This window comes from Nannospalax galili, unplaced genomic scaffold (assembly GCF_000622305.1).
Source record: "Nannospalax galili isolate Female #2095 unplaced genomic scaffold, S.galili_v1.0 scaffold1191, whole genome shotgun sequence".
NCBI lineage: Eukaryota > Metazoa > Chordata > Mammalia > Rodentia > Spalacidae > Nannospalax > Nannospalax galili.
In genome coordinates, this window is record NW_008330570.1 from 168,323 (window position 1) to 189,362 (window position 21,040).

At 40.2% G+C, this 21,040-nt stretch overlaps 1 protein-coding gene across 11 annotated transcripts in view; it reads left to right on the top strand.

Annotated features, from left to right (window-relative positions):
* Dtnb (dystrobrevin beta) overlaps positions 1-21,040 on the top strand; it is a 304,013-nt gene that overhangs the window by 144,218 nt on the left and 138,755 nt on the right. For all 11 annotated transcript variants that reach the window (XM_008848488.1, XM_008848520.2, XM_008848500.2 and 8 more), the window contains exon 9: positions 10,646-10,770. In XM_008848488.1, the coding sequence (XP_008846710.1) occupies positions 10,646-10,770 (125 nt within the window). The remainder of the gene's footprint in view (positions 1-10,645; positions 10,771-21,040) is intronic.

The following is a 21,040-nucleotide window of genomic DNA, read 5'->3' on the forward strand; positions in this document are numbered from 1 at the left end:
TGGAGAATGCTTAAAAAACTACAACTGAACCTACCATTTGACCCAGTTATACCACTCCTTGGCATATACCCAAAGAATTCATCCTATTACAGAGACACTTGTATATATGTGTTTGGTGCTGCTCTTTTCCCAATAGCTAAGAGGTGGAAGCAACCTAAGTGTCCCTCAATTGACATGTGGATAATGAAAATGTGGTTCATTTCTATGATGGAGTTTTACTCAGCAGTAAAGAAAGATGAAATCATGAAATTTGCAGGTAAATGGATGGCACTAAAAACTGTTATACTAAGTGAAGTAACACAGACTCAGAAAAATATCAGCATATGTTCTTCCTCATGTGCATCCTAGAACCAAATCCTGATAAGTGAGTATGTATCCAGACATAACTACAGGAACCAGGATAATGGAAATGAAACAGGCAGGTAAAGGAAAAGAAAGAACCTGAAAGAGAACAGTAAGAAACAGGCCTTAATAAGGGAGATATGTATAGAAATTGGGTTAGTTTAAGGGAGAGGGGAGGGAAGCATATACAAGGAACCTAGGAGATAAAGGAAAAGAAGGCACTCAAGAACAGTAGGACATTAGGAGAAGGGTATTACTAAGGGAGAAAGGGGAGAGATGGGGGCACCTTAAGTGGGCAAACCATGATGGAGGGGTGAGACAATTCGAGAGATGAACAATGCCTAGCTAGTTTTGAAAACCAGAGGGAACCATATTACTCCTACAACCTACTGACAAATTATACATAGCAGATCAGGAAATATATGTCTAGGTAAAATTTATCTGAGAACAATTGGTCTTTGCCCAAGATTTATCTACATGGCACACAGTAATTAAAAGTACCAGACTGGTGGAACTAACCTTCTTGGATGTTTAACAGACATACTTTGAGGCCTATAATAATTTGGTCAGAGGGACATAAAGGAGACTTTTTGCTCCTTGCCCTCCTAGGTCGACTAGTTCCAGGGAACTATGAGCATCTCTCAAAATGTCTTGTAATTGTGGTGGGTCACCTGTCCTCTTGATCAAGGAGGCCAAGGAAATCCCACAAGATGGACATGAATCAGTGTCCAGTCTACAAAGAGAAGGTAAACATAGAGGAATCATTTCCTCCATGCCTCCAAGCTAAGCCAACCATGGTTGAGCAGTACCTTTGACTTATCTTCACATAAGCGGAACTGGTAAAAGAAAGGAGCCAGGGGCTCCTCCCAAGCCCATGTGACCCCTAAGGAACAGATCCTCAAACTATCTTAAGAGTAAAAATAAATTGGTTTATCTGGGCCATCTGTATGGCCTTAAATACTCAAAAGGAAAGTATAACCAAATATTAAAGGGGTCAATGTAATTTCTTAAGAGCCCATATGCATAGCTAAAGACTACATAAGAAGCAACAATGCCAGATAGGAGATACCTTCTTTTGATTTGTTGGGCAGGGTGGCCAAAGGGACTCCCAGATAGTAACCCAGCATAGAACTGGGAAAATGAACAGCAGACCCCAGTCTCATCTAAAGGAATAATGACTACTAATTGCAGCTAGATGAGGAACAGCTGACCCTCCTAAAACAAAGACCTCTACATAGGCTGACTTGATCCACCAGAAGGGCAAGTATTGGGGAATGTCTGGGTGTCCCGACAACATAGCAGACAGTAGCAGGGATATCATAATATAAGGGCTCTAGTAGGGGGAGGGAGGCTATGGGACGGTGCCATCTGGGAAGTGGGTGTATAGTTGAATAAGATGGTTTGGGTTGTTCTGTGTGATACACACACACACGCAAAAACATCAACAAATTTTTAAAAATGTATTTGAGGGGGAAACATGGAAATTTACATCATGCTAATTAGTAGAGGTGATAAACATTACCATTGAAATCTACCCAATGACTTTATAGACATGCACAGGTGCCAAGGATCCAAGTGCAATTGATTATGACTAGTAATAATCAGATATATACAGTTTGGAAATGCATGCACCAACATGTCAGTGTTAGTAGGAAAAACAATGAGTCTTTTTGCAGGGAACAATATATTCTAAAATGAAATGGAGATCTTGGTTTTTGGGGTTGTTTTGTTTTGTTTTGTTTTGTGTCTTTTTGAGACAGGGTCTCCCTGTAGTCCCAGCTGTCCTGGAACTCACTATGTAGACCAGGCTGGCCTTGAACTCAGAGAGATCCTCCTGCCTCTGCTTCCCAAGTGCAGGGATTAAAGGCATGTTCCACCATGCCTGGCTTTTTTTAAAGGCTAAAAACTCATTCAATTTTATGTCTTACAGGGCTTATACTGAGTTCAATATTGTATAACTGTATTAATTCAACTGTGAGCTTAGAAACTTGCACCCACTTGTGAAATGGATGTACTCTTGCTCTGGAGTGTGTTAATGAATATGTTAAAGCTGTAGTGAAATGCTTCTAATCATGTAGTTATTAAAAATTTTTAAAAATAATGATTAAAAAGTAATTATTCTTCAAAGCATAAAAATTTGATCCTTAATAGTTAATAGATGTGAAAAACATTACCATTTAAATCTACCTGACGACTTTATATCCATGCTCAGATGCCAAGGAGCTCAGAAAGTAACTGACTGTGACTAGTAATAATCAGATATATAGAGATTAGAAACCCATCTGCAAACATCTTAATGTCAGTTGTACTAAAAATGAATTTTTCTGTATGAAGCTGTGTATTTTAATAATGAAATGGAGATCTTTTTTAAAGGTTAAAACCTCATTTAATTTTATGTCTTACAGGGTTTATACTGAGTACAATATTGTATAACTGTAATAATTCAACTATAAACCTAAAAATTACAGCCAATTTTGAAAGACATGCACCTAACCTCAGGAAATTGTTATTGAATGTGTCAATGCTGTTGTAATGAAATGATTCTTCTAAGTATGTGGTTAGTAAATAAATATTTTTTTAAAAATGTATAAATTTAACTATCAATATTTAAAACTTAGGTACATTAAATATACAATCAACAGAAACACCTTACAGAATGGGAGAAAATGCATGCAAGTCATGTGTTTCATAAAGAATTATTCAGAATATGTAAGGAACTACAACTCCTTAAGAAACGCCACAAAATACTCAATTGAAAAATGAGCCAAAGTGGCTGGAAAGATGAGTCAGTGGTTAAGAGCATGTACTATTCTTGCAGTTTATTTCTCCCTACCAACATTGGGCAAATCACAATTCTCTGTAACTCCAACTCCAGGAGATCTGATGTATTCTTCTGGCCTTCAGGAATACCTGCACTCAACATGCACTTACCCACACATAAACATGCAATTAAAAATATACCTAAATCTTAAAAAAGAAAAATGAGTAAAGGACTTATTAGACATCTTTAAAAATATATACAAGTGACCAACAAAACTATGAGTGGATGCTCAAAATCACTATATTTGGCTGGAAAGAAGTCTTGGTGGTTAAGCACTGCCTCCTCTTGGAGTGGACCTGGGTTTCATACCCAAGACCCACATGGCAACTTAAACTGTTCCTAACTGCAATTCTAGGGAATCCACTGCCCTTTTCTGTCCTCTGTAGTTATTGCATGCACATGGTGTAGTTGGCTGCATTCAGGCAAAACACTCAAATACATGAAATAAAAATACATTTTAAAAAATCATTGAACTCTAGTGGAAATCAAAGCAATTAGTCATTCATTTGTTCCCTTTAAAATGGCTACTATCTTTACAGAAGTACCGCAAAATAACAAATATTGGTGAGGATGTGGAGAAGTTTGACTCCTCCAGGATTGTTGATAGTTTTAAAAAAAAATTTAGGCACTGGAGAGATGGCTCAGAGGTTAAGAACACAGGTTGTTCTTGCAGAAGACCCGGGTTCGAATTCCAGCACCCACATGGCAGCTATCAAGTGTCTGTAACTCCAGTTCTAGGGGATCTGACCTCCGCGGGCATTGCACAACCCAGGTGCACTTACCTACACGCAGGCAATACACGCATATACCTAAAATAAAAATAATAAATTAAAAATCATTTTTTTTGGTCTTTTTGAGACAGGGTCTCCCTGTAGCCCCAGCTGTCCTGGAACTCACTGTGTAGACCAGGCTGTCCTTGAACTCACAGAGATCCGCCTGCCTCTGCCTCCTGAGTACTGGGTTTAAGGGCATGCGCCACCATGCCCGGTTATAAATAAAATTTTTTTTTAATTAAAAAAAATATTTTTTTTTATTTTTATCTTAGGCATGTGAGTCTTTTGCCTGGATCTGTGTAAGTTCACCTGTGTTGTCCAGTGCCCACATTGGTCAGAAGGTGTTGGGTCCCCTAGAACTGGAGTTACAGATGGTTGTTAGCCACCATGTGGGTCCTAGAATTTCAATCCAGGTCCTCTGCAAGAGCAGTCAATGTTCTGAACCCCTGAGCCATTTCTACAGCCCAATTGTTGATAGTTTGCATTAGAATGTGGTGCAACATTTATGGAAAACAGTATGGTAGTTTCTCAAAATGTAAGATACTGTATGTTTCAGCAATGTCCCTTCTGGATAACTATCTAAATGAATTGAGAGGTATTTTCACATTCTCCTAGCAACACTATACACAGTAGCCTAGAGTTAGATGTAAACCAACCATCCATCAGCAGTTATCTAGCTTGGTGAAGGGATTAAGAGCAGTTATTATTTATTGGGTAAATAGTTTCAGTTATGCAGGTTGAGAATGTCCTGGAGAGTGGCTGCATAACATAGTGAATATGCTTAATACCATTAAGATGTAAGTATAAAAATGATTATGGTCTGGCAAGATCACTCAGTAGGTGATGGCACTTGCTGCCATATGGTGGTAGGAAAGAACGAACCCCTTCAAGTTGTGCACTGTCCTACTCATGTGTGCCATGGCACAAGTGTGGTGACACACACATGATATTGAAAAAAAAACAGAAAATAAAGCTATTGAGATGGGAAATTCTGTGTTATTTATTTATTTTAGTTTTTACAAAACTTTATTGAGAATTTCATACAGGTATATAAGGTGTTTTGATCAAATCCATGCCCAGTCCCTCACCTCCAACATTCCCCCCTCTGAAGAGGTAACCCTCAAATCTTTTAAGGATTAGATACAAGCTCCCAAATACTTTTGACATTTTTGGCCTTTGGAACAGAGTATGTTGCTAACAGGCCCAAGGACATTTTGACTTTTAGGCAATAAACTGGCTACATTTCTTTGGGGTGTTTTACCCTAACTGCCTAGCCAATTCCTACCTCCTATTCTTATCACACCATCCTCTGAAGGGGTTACCCAAATTTCCAATAGGGAACAAGGACGCATACTGCTCTGGCTTCTTTGTCCTGAACAGGGACGCAGCGTGAAGCAATTGGAGTACCCCTTCAGTGGGTCTATCTAAAGGACTCCCAAGTTGTATAACTCTTGACTGTAAGGGAAGCAGAAAGCCCTTGAATCATGAATGGGAGAGGTAAAGGAGAAGTAAAGGCAAGAGTAATTAGCATTACAAGTTCTTGGCAGGGAAGTAGAAAAAAGTCAGAACAGGGCAATTTTCAAATGTTCATACAAGAGTCCGTTGGAGTTTCTTGACAAGGGCTCCCAAAAGCATCCCTCTATTGGGTTCTTCCTCAGTTTTCTTTTGTCTTCCAAGGCTGGACTAGTTGGCTGGGAAGAGTGGCCGAATACTCAGATGAGGGTCCAGTGACCGTGCTTGGCACTCCTTTAATGAATGAGCACAACTGTCTGAAAGCCCAGTTGTGACTATGTTTAGCAATGATGCTCAGCCGAAGTCGTGATGATGGTAGTTATTTCATGCAGAAGGGACTGCTGTATAGCATATTCTTATTAAAAGGACCACCATGTGGAGGCAGGATCTGGGGGCTGTCAGGCTTTCCCCCTGGGTTCTCAGCCCTCTGGTAGTTGGAGGCAGAGGGAGGCCAGAACCCAGCACCAATTTTGTGTTATTTTATCACATTAAAAGTGAGTAAGAGCAGGGTTACTGGGCACAAAACTTTATTAAATAACTAGGCATAAAGATCAGGAACCCATAGATCCTTTGCAGAGGGGCATTCAGAACTGTTGAAACATGTTAAAGATGGCTTATGCACACAGAATTTGTAGAAAGGAAATGTTCAGTGTGTAAGGATGTCAATTTCCTGCACAGCCATCTATAGATCAGCTCCCTTTGCAATCTTGACATGTTGTATATGGGGGCAGGTGTAAATGACAGTTACTCTAAAACTCAAGTTGAGGTGGAGAAGATCAAGAATGATGAAAACAGTTCTCAAGGAGAATGTAGGGCTGAGGCCCTCACTCTAGCCAAGTGGTGTGCTGCAGAAAGCTGGGTGTGGTGGCACATGCCTTTTGTATCAGTACTCAAGAGGCAGAGGTAGGTTGATCTCGGTGAGTTCCAGGCCAGCCTGGTCCACATAGAAAGTTCCAGGCCAGTCAGGACTTAAAAAAAAAAAAAGAAGAAGAAGAAGAAGAAACAAAACAAACTAAGTAATAAAGTACCATCAAACCGTGAACCATGTATGGATTGCAATTTCTCACATAGATGAATTTTAACAACTCTGAATGAATAAAAGGAGCAAGTTGCAGAAGAACACACACACACACACACACACACACACACATCCTTGTGGGATTTTAACATGTTTGAACAAAGCAGCGTTACATAATTGCAGAACTAATAATGTCAAGGAAATGATTACTACAAAGTCCAAAACAGTGCTTACCAGAAGAGGAGATATGGTGGCTAGGGTATCGGGACAGCACACACAAGGAAGCTTCAAAGTAACCGTCATGGTATTTCTCAGGCAGCATATGAGTAGATGGGTATGATAACTTTTATTGTTTTATGACTTCTGAAAGTGTATGTACACATTTTATACCCTCTTGTACTTGATATTTAGACAAGGATGACCTTGAACTTCTGATCCTCTTGACTCTACCTTCTGAGTGCTCGGATTACAATTGTGCACCAACACACTTAGTTTGTATGGTAGTAGAAATCAAACCCAGGGGCTGGAGAGATGGTTCAACGGTTAAGAACACTAAGAACACTGGTTGTTCTTTCAGAAGACCCACGTTCGCATCCCAGCACCCACATGGCAGCTAACAACTGTCTGTAACTCTGGTCCCAGGGGATCCAACAGCCTCTTCTGACCTCTGTGGGCATTGCACGACATGGGTGCACTTACCTACATGCAGGCAATACACGCATACACATAAAATAAAAATAATAAATAAAAGTAGAAATCAAACCCAGAGTTTAGTGCATGTTAGGCAAGCACCCTACTACTGAGCTATACCTATGTCTGTCTGTGTTTTTGAGACTTGAAATCTGATGCTTTTTAAAATTATTATTTCCATTTATTTATTTGTTGGGGGGCACATGCACAGTCCACAGTGTTTATGTGGAGGTCAAAGGACAACTTTCAGGAGTCAGTTCTCTCCACCACTTGGGTCCCAGGAATCAAACTCAGGGCATCAGACTTGGCTACAAGTGCATTTACCTGCTGAGCCATCTCATCAGCCCCAAATTGGATATTATCTTAAACCTTGACTTAAAGCAGTATTTTAAAGAGTGTCACGAGAATACTGCTAAGATTATTAAGGATTACAAATGCAAACACTTTAATAATCATGCAGTTATTTTAATGTTAATTAAATATACACATTAACTGTCATTTCATGGCTGTTAAGTGCTCAGGATAGAGCTAAAGTAAATCTGTCTCACAGAGACTACATGAATTAATGGCCCAGGTTGTTCTTAGAAAAACTAATCATGAAATTACATAGATTACAATTGTACCATTTAATTGTAAAGGTGAATTAAGATATTCATTTTAATTTCCATTGATTGTCTTTATCTCGTAATTCTCAAAAGAATAAAGCTGGAAAAAAAAGTTAGACAATTATGCTCAAGTCACATGCTAAAACGAAGCTGATCCCTTTAGAAGCAACAGACTCACAGAGATGGAAAATAAATTAAACACTGTAACCTCACATAGTTGGTGTGATATTAAACATTTGTGCAAAGTTGTGGGTAGACTGATGAGATGTCACTGAGTGATGAAGCAATGAGAAAGCCTTCACAGAGGAAAGATACTTGTGGAGACTTGAGAAATGAACAGGAAATTTTCAGTAAGACAGATAAGAAAGGATAAATCTGAGAAAGACCCAGGTCCAGATCTAAAGATCTAAGAGACGTGCTATGCCAGGTTAGCCGAGCTGCTTCTCTGCTGTGTTCCTTTGAGGCCGGAGGGAAAAGAACTGAGAGCTGGGCATGAATGTGCTCTCGTGGAGCCTGACATTGTCTCTGTACTGTAGGGATTTATCAGCCTGTGAGAGACACTAAGCAGAGGAGGGCCTTGCTCTCTGGAGCAGAGTAGAAGGTAGATTAGTAGGGTAGAATCTGTGTCACATCATAGCTACTTCTTGGGCAAAGAAAAATTATAAAACAATTAGGGGAATAGTTCAGAATTTCTGCTGTTTTGCTTTATATAATTTGAAGGAAGCTAGGTTACGTGTAGACTTTTCCCAGAATTTAATGTCTTGAAGGGAACTGTGGTTGTTAAGAGACCCAAAATGTGAAATTTCTGAAGATACTGATACTATTCAGTCTTTTAAAGAGATATTTTATTATTTTTATTATATGTGTATGAGTATATTGCCTGCATGTATGTAAGTGCACCCATGTCATGCAATGCCCTCAGAGGTCAGAAGGCATCGGATTCCCCTGGAACTGGAGATATAGATGATTGTTGGTGGCCATGTGGGTGGTGGGAATTGAATCTAGGTCCTCTGCAAGAGCAGTCAGTGCTCTTATCCACTGAGCCATCTCTCTAGCCCCTAAATGTGTAGGCCACTCTGGCCTGGAACTCGTGATCCTTATGCCTCTGCTTCTTCAGCATATCCAACTGGCATGCAGTACCACAACGGGCATTCAGTCTTTTTTATAGTCAAATATTGACTTTGTCTTATTTTATGTTATGATGTGTTAAAATTATACCAAGCAGATATAAAAGTTGAGTGATGTCAAACAGCTATAATCCTGACATTTGAGGCTGAGGCAGGAGGATTGCAAATTCAAGGCCAGTCTGAGCTCCATCATGGGACACTGTCTAAAACAGTAGTAGGAGGAGATGTGATATTCATGGGGCATATAGTTGCAAGCAAGTTATATTCTCCAATAGTCAAACTTATTTTATTTTCAGTTAATATCCTGCCAAAACTTAAGCAGCAGTGTTATTTAAAAGGAATTGGATATAGCATAATGTGTCTATAAAGAGCCCTTGTAGAAATTTTTTCAGGGCTGTGGGTATAGCTCAGTAACATGAGACTTGCTCACCAAAGACAGAGGAGGTTAAATAGGAACTGTAGAATTGAATGTTTCATGTAATTTAATTGCGGAATTTTGTTGACTTTTGTGTACATTTAATATTCTTAAAATTTGTGTATTTATTTTATGTGTATGAATGTTTTCCCTGAATGTATGTAAGTGCACTAGGTATGTACAATGCCTGAGGAAGCCAGAAGAGGGAATTGAGTCCCCTGGAACTGCGTGAACACTGATGTTAGCTGACATGTGGGTGCTGGGACTCTAACCTGGGTTTTCTGCAAAAGCAGCCAGTGTTCTTAACTACTGAGCCATCTCTCTAGCCCCTCACATTTACTATTTAACTGAATAATCTTGAGATTTGGTGTTTTACTTTCTAGAGAACTGTACAGATATGCCACCTGCCTTTTTTTTTTTTTTTTTTTTTTTTAAATCTTTGTGGAGAGAGTCTCCCCTGTAGCCCTAGCTGGCCTGGAACTCACTATGTAGACCAAACTGGCCGTGAACCTCACAGTGATTCTCCTGCCTCTGCCTCCCAAGTACTGGGATAAAAGGCATGGGCCACCCCACTCCTGGCACCAACTGCTTTTAGTAGTTCATGCTTTTTGTACATCATGATTTAGAGCCTCATGTCTGATGCTCACCTTTTGTGTACGGGGTTATACTCATTTAAATCTGTGCACACAGTCAGACCCTTAATGACAAGTTTTCTGCCTTTTTTTTGTTGTTTTAAGTCAGGGTTTCATGTAGCCCAGGCTGGCCTCAAATTCAATGAGTAGCTGTGGATGACTGTGAACACCTGATCTTCCTGCCTCCACTTCCTTAGTGTTGGAATTACAGGTGTACAGTACCACACTTGGCCAGTCTCATTTTTATTTGGGAATATCCTGGTGCTAAGGGATATTGCTTAGTAAGTTAATTTGCTTAACATCCACAATCCATGTACTCTTTGCATTATCTTAGACTTTTTGTATCATCTAAAGGTTTTAACACTAATAGGGAATTATTCTAACATCTTAATAGAAATGATCCAGAAACCTCAAAAGAGAGAATTCTTGATACGCAATGTCCAAAAGGAAAGTTAGCATTACATTGTACCAACAGACCTATCTCCTTCACCCCTAATTTGGTAATATGACTATATAGTAGAATCAAGGGAGGAACCACAGAAATAGAAACCATAAAGGATATTGGGACTACTGCTGGTTCCTTCCACAGGCCAAGTAATGGTAAATACAGTGAAATTTGGTTTGTACTTGAAAAGATGTTTTTTGCACACTTGTCTCCAAGTTCTTTTGAAGAGCTCTTATTTCCTTATTCTCTCTCTCCTTTGACACAGAAATCCCCTGCAAAGAAGCTGAGCCATGCAATTAGTAAATCACTGGGGTGTGTACCCTCCAGAGAACCCCCACATCCTGTTTTTCCTGAACAACCAGAGAAACCACTTGACCTTGCACATATAGTGTAAGTATACTGGATGGGCCATGCTGCAGTGGGGCTTTCTGATGAAGAGCTCTGACTTCAAGTTCTGGTTTCGTTATATCATCATAAATATCTACATATAAACCTATTCTGCATTCCTGAAGCCAACATAGCATAGCAGTCTCAAGAAACACGAAGAGAAACTATTGTGGCACTGAATTGGGTTGCCTGTCACTATTGTGTGTCCTTCATTAGTACCCTTCATTTCTTCTCTATGACAGCAAAATCCACAGGGACTTACCTTAGATATTTATATGATATGGGAATAAAAATCAATTCAATATGCTCTTATTTATTCAGGCATGCTTTATTTTTTAATATTTTATAAATTTTTATTGAATTTTTGTGTATTTCATGCAGAACATCTTAATTTTCTTTATATCCCCTTCCCTATTGCACCCTCCCATAGTCCCTCCCCCTCACTGTCATTTAAGGCCTTTTGTGTCATTAGTGTCCCCAGATGTCGCTCAGTACAAGTTCACCCACTGGGGTCTAGTTAGCCTATCTAGAGTCTCTCCCTTTAAGAAGATCAACTCTTCCTCACCCAGCTAAAATCAGCTGCCAATAATCCTTTGACTAAGATTGGAGCTTATTGCTCATTTCCACAGTTCTGGGCTGCTGTTTTGTCTGCTTGAGTTTGCATAGGTCTTGTGCCTGCAGACACCATTGATGTAGGTTTATATGAGCAAGGTCCCAGGACCTTGTAAGACTCTGTTTACATATAGTACTGCAACCACTTCCCAGGCTCTTACAATCTTTCCTCCTCATCATCCACAATGGACCTTGAGCCCTGGGTGGAGTTTAATATAGGAGTCCTGTCCAAGGACCTGAATTCTGTAGAATCTTATTCTTTACGCTTTAGCCATTTGTGACCTTTTGTGTTCCTGACCCTCTGTTGCATGAGGGAGTTTCATTGATAAGAGTTGAGAGATGCATTAGTGTCCTCTTTACCTCTTGTTCTATGTTCTGTAAGCCTTAGATGTAAAGGTCGCATTATAGATGTAAAACTTAGGCTTGGGCAATTCAAGACAATGTATGTGTGACCAGTTGTGGCAATAGGCTGTATAATTTTGGGAGTCTCTTGAACTACCCTGGCCAACAATTCAAAGGAAAGTTTCTCCTGTCTGGCACTGTTTATTGTTCTGTAACCTTCAGCTATACATATGGACTCATGCAGAGATACTATATGTGTAATTTGTCAGTACGTTTTTGAACTAATATGATTCCCTCTGGGATTTTTTGTCTTTTTTTTTTTTTTTTTTTTTGGAGCTGAGGACCAAACCCAGGGCCTTGTGCTTGTTAGGCAAGCGCTCTACCACTGGGCTAAATCCCCAACCCCTCCCTCTGGTTTTTTACACTAGCTAGGCATTATTTATCTCTCTTTTCCCCTCCCTCCCTCCCTCTACCCCTCCCCATTTAAAGTATCCCCATTTTCCCCATTTCTCCCTTGAGAATACCAGTCTCCTATGGTTCCAATTCTCTTGAGCTCCTTCTCTGCCATAGTTCCTTGTATATGCCTCCCTCTCCTCCCCAACCATTTAAATACCCCTATTTTACCCATTTCTCCCTTAGTTATATCTATCTCCTACTGTTTTTCTCTCTCAGGTTCCTTCTTTCCTTTTACCTCCTCAGTTGCTTTCCATTTTCCTGGTTCCTGCAGTTACCTCAGGATATATATTCACATACAAGGATTTGGTGCTAGGATCCACAAATGAAGGAGAACATACATCATTTGCTTTTCCCAGTCCATTTTACTTCACTTAGTATAACAGTTTCTATTTCCATCCATCCATTTACTTGCAAATTTCATAATTTTGTCTTTCTTTACCACTAAGTAGAACTCCATTGTGTAAATGTACCACATTTTCATTATCTACTTGTCATTTGAGGGATAGTTAGGTTGCTTCAGTATGCTCTTCTTAAATTTAAGGACATAGAACCAAAAAAGGCAACTCAGTTCAATACAATGATCATTCTTCAGTGCACTCATGCTCTTTTTTTTTTTTTTTTTAATATAAAGAATCTTATATTGGAGGAAATCCATGTATTTCACAAATAAGTATTAATAACTTCTAAAACTTTACTCTGTTGCCTTAATAAATTTTTCTTTTTTTTTTCCACACCCACTTCCCAGATAGCAGCCTCCCATAGACGCCTCCCCCCACTAGAGCCCTTCTACCGCGATATCCCTGCTACTGTCATGCTTTTTTTACAAATATTTTCGTTATTATTATTATTTTTTTTCAGAGCTGAGAACCGAACCCAGGGCCTTGCGCTTGCTAGGCAAACACTCTACCACTGACTAAATCCCCAACCCCTTCTTTATTTATTTTTATTTTATATGTATGCATGTATTGCCTGCGTGTAGGTAAGTGCACCTATGTCATGCAATGCCTGCAGAGGACAGAAGAGGCTGTCGGATCCCCTGGAACTGGAGTTGGGACAGTTGTTAGCTGCCATGTGGGTGCTGGGATTCAAATCCCAGTCTTCTGCAAGAATAGTCACTGTTCTTAACTGCTGAGCCATCTCTCCAGCCCTGCACTCATGCTTACTCATGCTTCTTTAAGTAGAGAAGCTGTCTCTTTTACAAACGTCTTTCTTTTTTTTTTTTGTCTTTTTGAGACAAGGTCTCCCTGTAGCCCCAGCTGCCCTGGAACTCACTATGTAGACCAGGCTGGCCTTGAACTCACAGAGATCTGCCTGCCTCTGCCTCCCAAGTGCTGGGATGAAAGGTGTGCACCACCACACCCAGCTTTACATATGTCTTTAATTCATCTGGAATGGGCTTTTCAATATGGTATAACGTAGACTCAATCTTAACCTTTTTTATTTTTGCATAATCATTCATTTCCCTGCTGACCTACTGCTGATACCATTTATCAGAATTAAAGCTTCCAGGGCTCATGATGTAGTTGAATGCTAGAGCACCTGCAGAGCATGCACAAGGTCCTGGATTCAATCACTAGCACTGCAAAATAAATGAATGAGAAAAAAATTATTTCCATATGTGCACAGACTGATCTCTGGAATTTTTTGTTCCTTTGGTCAAATTGTCCCTTTGCCAGTATCACCGTAATTATGATAGAGAATTTAATAATGTTTTTCAGAAGTACCTTCCCTCTTCTTTATCTTTTTGTTCTAGTTTGTTTCTCCATTGCTGTGACAAAATACTCTGACCAATACCAACTTGGGGAGGAAAGGGTTTATTTATCTTACATCTTCTGGGTCACAGTTCATCAGTGAGCCCAAGGTAGGAACTCAAGGCAGGAACCTGCAGGCAGGAGCTGGAGCACAGGCCATGGAGGAATGCTGCTTACTGGCTTGCTCCCCTGGCCCCTGCTCAGCTTGCTTTCTTATGCAACACAGGCCTACTTGCCCAGGGGTGGCACCATCCACAGTGGACTGGGCTCTCCCTTATCTCTCATCAATCAAGAAGATGCCCCACAGACATGGTCACAGGCCAGTCCTATGGAGGTAATTCCGCAGTTGAGGCTCCCTCAACCCAGGTGTGTCAAGTCGACACTAAAGCTATCCTGGTTTTTGGTGGTGTTTTTTTTTAATATTTTATTTATTTTTATTTTATGTGTATGCATGTATTGCCTGCATATAGGTAAATGCATCTGTGTCATGCAATGCCCATGGAGGACAGAAGAGGCTGTCAGATCCCCTGGAACTGGAGTTACGGATAGTTATCAGCGCTCATGTGCTGGGATTCAAACCCGGGTCTTTGGCAAGAACAGTCAGTGTTCTTAACTGCTAAGCCATCTCTCCAGCCCTTAAATATCTTTTAATGCCTTTAAGTTTTGACCTAGAAAATGTCTTGTATATGTTAGATTAATTTCTTTGTTGATTTTTTTTTCTTTTTCTTTTTTTGTTTTGTTTCAAGATTACATCTCACTATATAGACCAAGCTGACCTTAAACTCACTGTGTAGCCAGGCTGGCCTTGAACTTGAGATGTTCTGGCCTTAGCCTCCTGAGTGCTGGGATTAAAGCTGGCTAGATTAATGCCTATGCATCCTACATGTTTTTTTGTTGTTGTTGTTGTTGTTTGTTTGTAGGTTTTTTTGTTGTTGGTGGTGGTGGTCTTTTTTTTGAAACAGGGTCTCCTTGTAGCACCAGCTGTCGTAGAACTCACTATGTAGACCAAACTGGCCTTGAACTCACAGAGATCCACCTGCCTCTTCCTTCCAAGTGCTGGTACCTAAGGTGTGTACCAGCATGCCTGGCTGCACTCTATAGTTTTTGTTACTATTAGAAATAGTGTCTGTTTTTTTTCCTACAGCTTTTTGGAGATATATTTAGTATGCCATAAAATGCTTGTGCTTTAAGTATACAATTCCTGTGAATTTTGGTAAAAATCTTGCCAATGCCAATTGGATGTATTTTGGGATCATCTCTCTTTGTTTTGTTCCTGATGATGCAGGTGGCTTTTGTATCTGAGTTAGCTGTCCATTCATCTTGCTTAACTTGCTTGTTACTTCTGATAATTTGTACTCTAATTCTTTAAAAGGTTCTATAATTTTATCACCTGCAAATAATGGCAACTTTTGTTTCTTTCTTTTATGCTTTTAAAAATTAATTACAAGTTTTTGGCGCAAGAGGGTTGTACTATGCTCATTAGAACCCCCCTCCCCCACACAGTACTGAGTAGAAGGGGTTTAGTGGGCATTCTTGTATTACTAACAATCCCAAAGAGAATGCTTGCAGCCCTGTTACTGTGCAGTTGGATGTAGATTTTGAAGGTTTTCATCTGGTCACTCAGCTTCATCTTTTTTTTTTTTTTTTTTTTTAAATATCTAAAGAATGCTTTATAGCTGGGCATAGTAGTACACGCCTTAAGTCCCAGCACTTGGGAGTCAGAGGCAGGTGGATCTCTGTGAGTTCAAGGACAGCCTGGTCTACATAGTGAGTTCCAGGTCAGCTGGGGCTACAGGGAAACCCTTTCTCAAAAAGACCGAAAAAAGAAACGTGCTTTATTATAGCATGAACAGAACACATGCTGAATTTTACTAGACTCTTCTATTTTGAAATCATATGTGATTTTCTTTTATTCCATTAATGTAGTGAATTACATTTGTGTGTGTGGGAGCGGGTGTATGGTGGGTAGCTGTCCATTTGTGATGCTGGGGATTGAACCCAGTACCTCTCACATATGAGACAGGTACTCTACCACTGGGTTACATTCCTAGTCCTATTTTTAAAAAATCACTTTACATTCCTGAAATAAACCTAAGTTGGCCATCCAAGGCAATGTGGATTTTGTCTGATATTTTGTTTATATTTTGGCAAGTTTGTAAGTGAATTTACCTTGATTTCTTTCTCTGTCTCTGTCTCTATCTCTGTCTTCTTTTTTATTTAAACCAAGAAAACTTTTATTTTTAAGACAAAGCAGCTAGCATTGCTATACATCCAAACCTCAGAGCAAGCATTCATTTATACACATTTGTATGTGTGTAGTATATGTATGTGTGCATCTCTTTGGGGGAACATGTCCATATGTATGTACTATGTGTGAAGGCCAGGGGTCAATGTTGAATGTCTTCCTCAATCACTATTTACATTGTTATTATTATTATTATTATTATTATTATTATCATCATTATTATTATTATTTGAGACAAGGTCTCTCACTGAACCTGGAGCTTGTCTGTTCAGCTAGATTGGCAGTGAGCTTCAGTGATATGCCTGTTTCTGCCCTTCTCCCCAGCAGCCAATTGAGCTAGGAAGAGGGCTCTGTTGGTAAAGTCACAACTTTGCAAGCTTGAGGACCTGAGTTTGAACCCCAGAACCCATGTAAAAAAGATGGGAGTGGTAATATGCCCTTTTTTTGGAGACAGGATCTCCCTGTAGCCCCAGCTGACCTGGAGCCTGCTATGTAAACCAATCTGGCCTTGATCTCACAGAGATATGCTTGTCTCTGCCTCCCAAGTGTTGGGATTAAAGTTGTCCCTTCTTTTTATTTTTATTTTTTTGCGATTTATTTTTTATTTTTGTGTATGTATGTATGCTTGCTTGAGTTTATGTGCATCACATGTGCAAATACCCAGGGAAGCCAGATGGCGTTGGATCCCTGGGGTTTAGGTATAGACAGTTGTGAGCTGCCATGTGAGTTCTAGGCACTGAACCTGGGTCTTCTTCAAGAACAGTAAGCACTCTAAACCACTGAGCCATCTGTCACGCGGCTGCCCTGTCCATTCTAATATACTCCTCTTTGGATTCCTAGAATTAAAATAACCAGCAGGTCACTTTACGAAGAATGTTAATATCAAAGAACACCTCCAAAAAGTCTAAAATAGATTCACAGTGATGGCTGACGTTTTCCAGGAAGTCTGGGGTTATGGATTTGTGTTCTCAAAAGCCAGATTGCACAAAGTAGCAGGCCCTAAATGTAGTCATTTGTGCTTACATAAGAAATGGAAACAGGTTATTAAAGAGGCTGGTCCCCTTCATATTGCCCAAGAACTCACTGATCTCTCCATCTGAATCTACATCAACCTCAGGCATCATTTCCTGCAGCTTCTCATCAGTCACATTCTTGCTCCCCTCTTCAGTGACATGCTTCAAGTTATTAATGGGATCTTCCCAGTGTCATCAATCGAGCTTGAAAGTTTTCAGGATTTCTTCTTTACTGTCTTTCTCAGACATTTTCTGAGTCATCACTGTCAAAAAGTCACTGGAATTCATTTTTCATGTCCCTTCTTTATCAATTTCACTTAATCATTTCCTTCATTTCTTCCTTCTTTATGGCCCTCATCAATGCCTTAACCTGTGTGGTCCCAGGTCCCTCAGCATCAAAGAGATGAAAAGCTTCTAAGATTTTCCATTTGTGTCTTTAGTAAGTTCCAATGGACTCATCCTTTTTACCTGCCATGTTTGCCACTTTTTAATTTTTAAATTGTATTTATTTACATTTTTTAATGTTTTATAAGTTTTTTGGGGGGGTCTTTTTAGACAGGGTTTCCCTGTAGCCCCAACTGGCCTGGAACTCACTATGTAGACCAGGCTGGCCTTGAACTCAGTAAGATACTCCTGCCTCTGCCTCCCAAGTGCTGAGATTAAAGGCGTGTGTCACCACACCTGGCCACTTTAATAAAGTTTTAATCAAATAAATATTAGTGAGATTTTAACATGAATTCACCATAAAGTAGGGGCCACCAAAACTGAAGATCAAACAGGTTCATTCACATAGATCATACCTAAATAAAATAAAAGAGATATGGCTGGAGAGATGGCTCAGCAGTTAAGAACACTGACTGCTCTTGCAGAGGACCCGGGGTTGAATTCCCAGGACCCACATAGTGGCTCCAAACTGTCCTTAATTCCAGTTCCAGGGGAATCCAAAGCTCTCTTCTGACCTCCGCAGCGTTGCACAACATGGGTGCACTCACATACATGCAGGCAATACATTCGTACACATAAAATAATAAAATATATATTTTTTTTTGAAAAAAAGAGAAGCCAGGCATGGTGGCACACGCCTTTAGTCCCAGCACTCGGGAGGCAGAGGCAGGCGGATCTCTGTGAGTTCAAGGCCAGCCTGGTCTACATAGTGAGTTCCAGGACAGCTGGAACTACAGGGAGACCCTGTCTCAAAAAGACCCCCCCCCCCAAAAAAAAAAGTTGGTGTGCTGATGCACATCCAGATAATCCCAGAACTCAAGAGGCTGAGAAAAGATGATGGTGAGTTTGAAACAGTCTGGGCTATCCAGACAGTGTCAGGCCATCCTGGAGTACAGGGCAAGACCCTGCCTCAAAGCAAAAGAAAAGAAAGGAAGGGAGGGAGGGAGGGAAGGAAGGAGGGACAAAGGGCCAGGGGGAGTAAAGTATGGGATTCATAAACCATTTCTACAAGTTTCTTAGAAAAGTTGTAGATTCTATGAGAATAAATATTTCCTTCCTTTCTTCCTTCCTTCCTTCCTTCCTTCCTTCCTTCCTTCCGTCCTTCCGTCCTTCCGTCCTTCCATCCTTCCTGGCTTTTTGCTACTCTAACGTTATCCCTCTGAAGAGGTAACCCTAAAATCTTTTAGGGATTAGATAAGAGCTCCCAAATAGTTTTGTCCATTTTGGCCTTTGGAACAGAGTATGTTGCTAAGAGGCCCAAGGATATGTTTTACTTTTAGCCAAGAAACTGGCTACTTTGCTTTGGGGTCTTTTTTTTACCCTAACTGCCTAGCCAGTTCCTAACCCCTATTCAGTGAATGTGAGAGTGCACCCGTGTCATGCAATGCTGCGGAGGTCAGAAGAGGGCTTTGGATTCTCCTAGAACTAGAGGTAAGGACAGTTCGTAGCCGCCGTGTGGGTGCTGGAAATCGAACCCAGGTCCTCTGCGAGAGCAGTCATTGCTCTTAACCACTGAGCCATCTCTCCAGCCCCCTACCTCCTATTCTTATCACACTGTTCTCTGAAGAGGTTACCCAAATTACTGATAGGGAATCGAGACACAGACTGCTCTGGCTTCTTCCATGTTGAACAGGGACACAGTGTAAGGCAATTGGGGTACCCCTTCAGTGGGTCTATCTAAAAGACTCCCAAATTGCTTAACTCTTATCTGAAGGGGCAAAAGAAAGACCTTGACTGGTGAATTGGGGATGTGAAGGAGGAGTAAAGGCAAGAGTAGTTAGCATTACAAGTTCTAGACAGAGAACCAGAAAAAAGTCAGAACAGGGCAGATTTCAAATGTTCATATCAAAGTCCATTGGGATTTCTTGACAAGAGCTTTCAAAAGCATCCCTTTATTGGGTTCCTCCTCATTTTTCTTTGATCTGCCAAGGCTGTACTTGAGAGTGATGGATTCAGGGTTTGCTTTTAGTATTTTTATAGCTGTTGGAATGGTTAGAATCAGTGTCAGTTGCCTCTCAAAGGCTTCTAGATACAGAGGAAAAACAAATTTGGCCATCATTTTAGAACAACAGTGGGTTGTTTCCCTTAGCCACAGATAGGCACTACATTATTGCAGACCAAGATTTGGTCTTACATCTGAGCAGCACTTTCTGATTAGGAACAAAATCATTAATGAGAAATAATTGTCTAACTTTTTATATGGACTTAAACCTAAAGTCTGGAAAATGTAATCCTTTGAACTCTTAAAGAAATATACTGATGGCTTTACTCTTCGGTTATACTTTCCTTTTCTGTGTTTAAGACCATACAGTTGGACCAAATAAATCAATTTATTTTTCCATGTAAGATCCTTTGAGGATCTGTTCCTCAGGGGTCACATAGGCTTGGGAGGAGGAGCCCCTGGCTCTTTTCTTTTACCAGTTTCATCTTTGTGAAGATCAAAGTTCCTGCTCTACCATGGCTGGCTTCACTTGGAACCATGAATGAGATGTTTTCTCTGAGTTGACCCTCCTCTTTGTAGACTAGATACTGGTTCAAGTCCATCTTATGGGGTCTCCATGGCCTCCCTGAACAAGAGGACAGGTGACTCACCTCAGTTACAGGACATTTTGAGAGATGTTCCATAGTCCCCTGGAACTTAGTCAACCTTGGAGGGCAAGGGGCAAAAACTATCCTTTAAGTCCCTCTGACCAGATTAGTATAGGCCTCAAACTATGGCTGTTAGACATCCAAGAAGTTAGTTCCACCAGTCTAGTACTTTTAATAACCATATGCTATGTAGATCAAGGTTGGGTAAAAAACCAAATGTTCTCAGATAAACCATGACTAGATATATATTTTGTTCCTTAAACTAGCTGACTAAACTATCACCTTGGAAATTTTAAGATTATGTGTACATTATTTTTGTCTCATCCTTTATATATCATAACAAACCTACACAGACCTTCATCACTTGCTTAGGCTTTCTCATTTTTTTTTTTTTTTGTCTGTTTTGGAAGAAATCTCCATTCCCATGTCCTTTTAACATCTTTTACTTTCTCATTTTCTTTCTTCTTCTTTTTAAATAATTATGAGACATAATAGCATTAACAAATTTTCCATCTGTTGGTTGTGAGAATTCTTTTCCTGAGGATACTAAGCAATGTTTATCCCCTTCTAAGGTTCTAGTGTCAAACCAACGTTTGATTAAAGTTTTCCTGGGGAACCAATGAATTTACTGAGCTTACTTACAGAGATGACTGAGGGTTGCTGAGTTGTATGAGTGACCTGAGAGTATGCGTACGGCAAAGCCTCCACCCAGCAGGGGTCAAGCCTTCTCTTCCCAGCCTTCCCCAGAGCAGTTGACTGGGAAGAGTGGCTGGATCCTCCAGTGAGGGTCCAGTGACCCTGCTTGGCCCTCCTTTAATGAA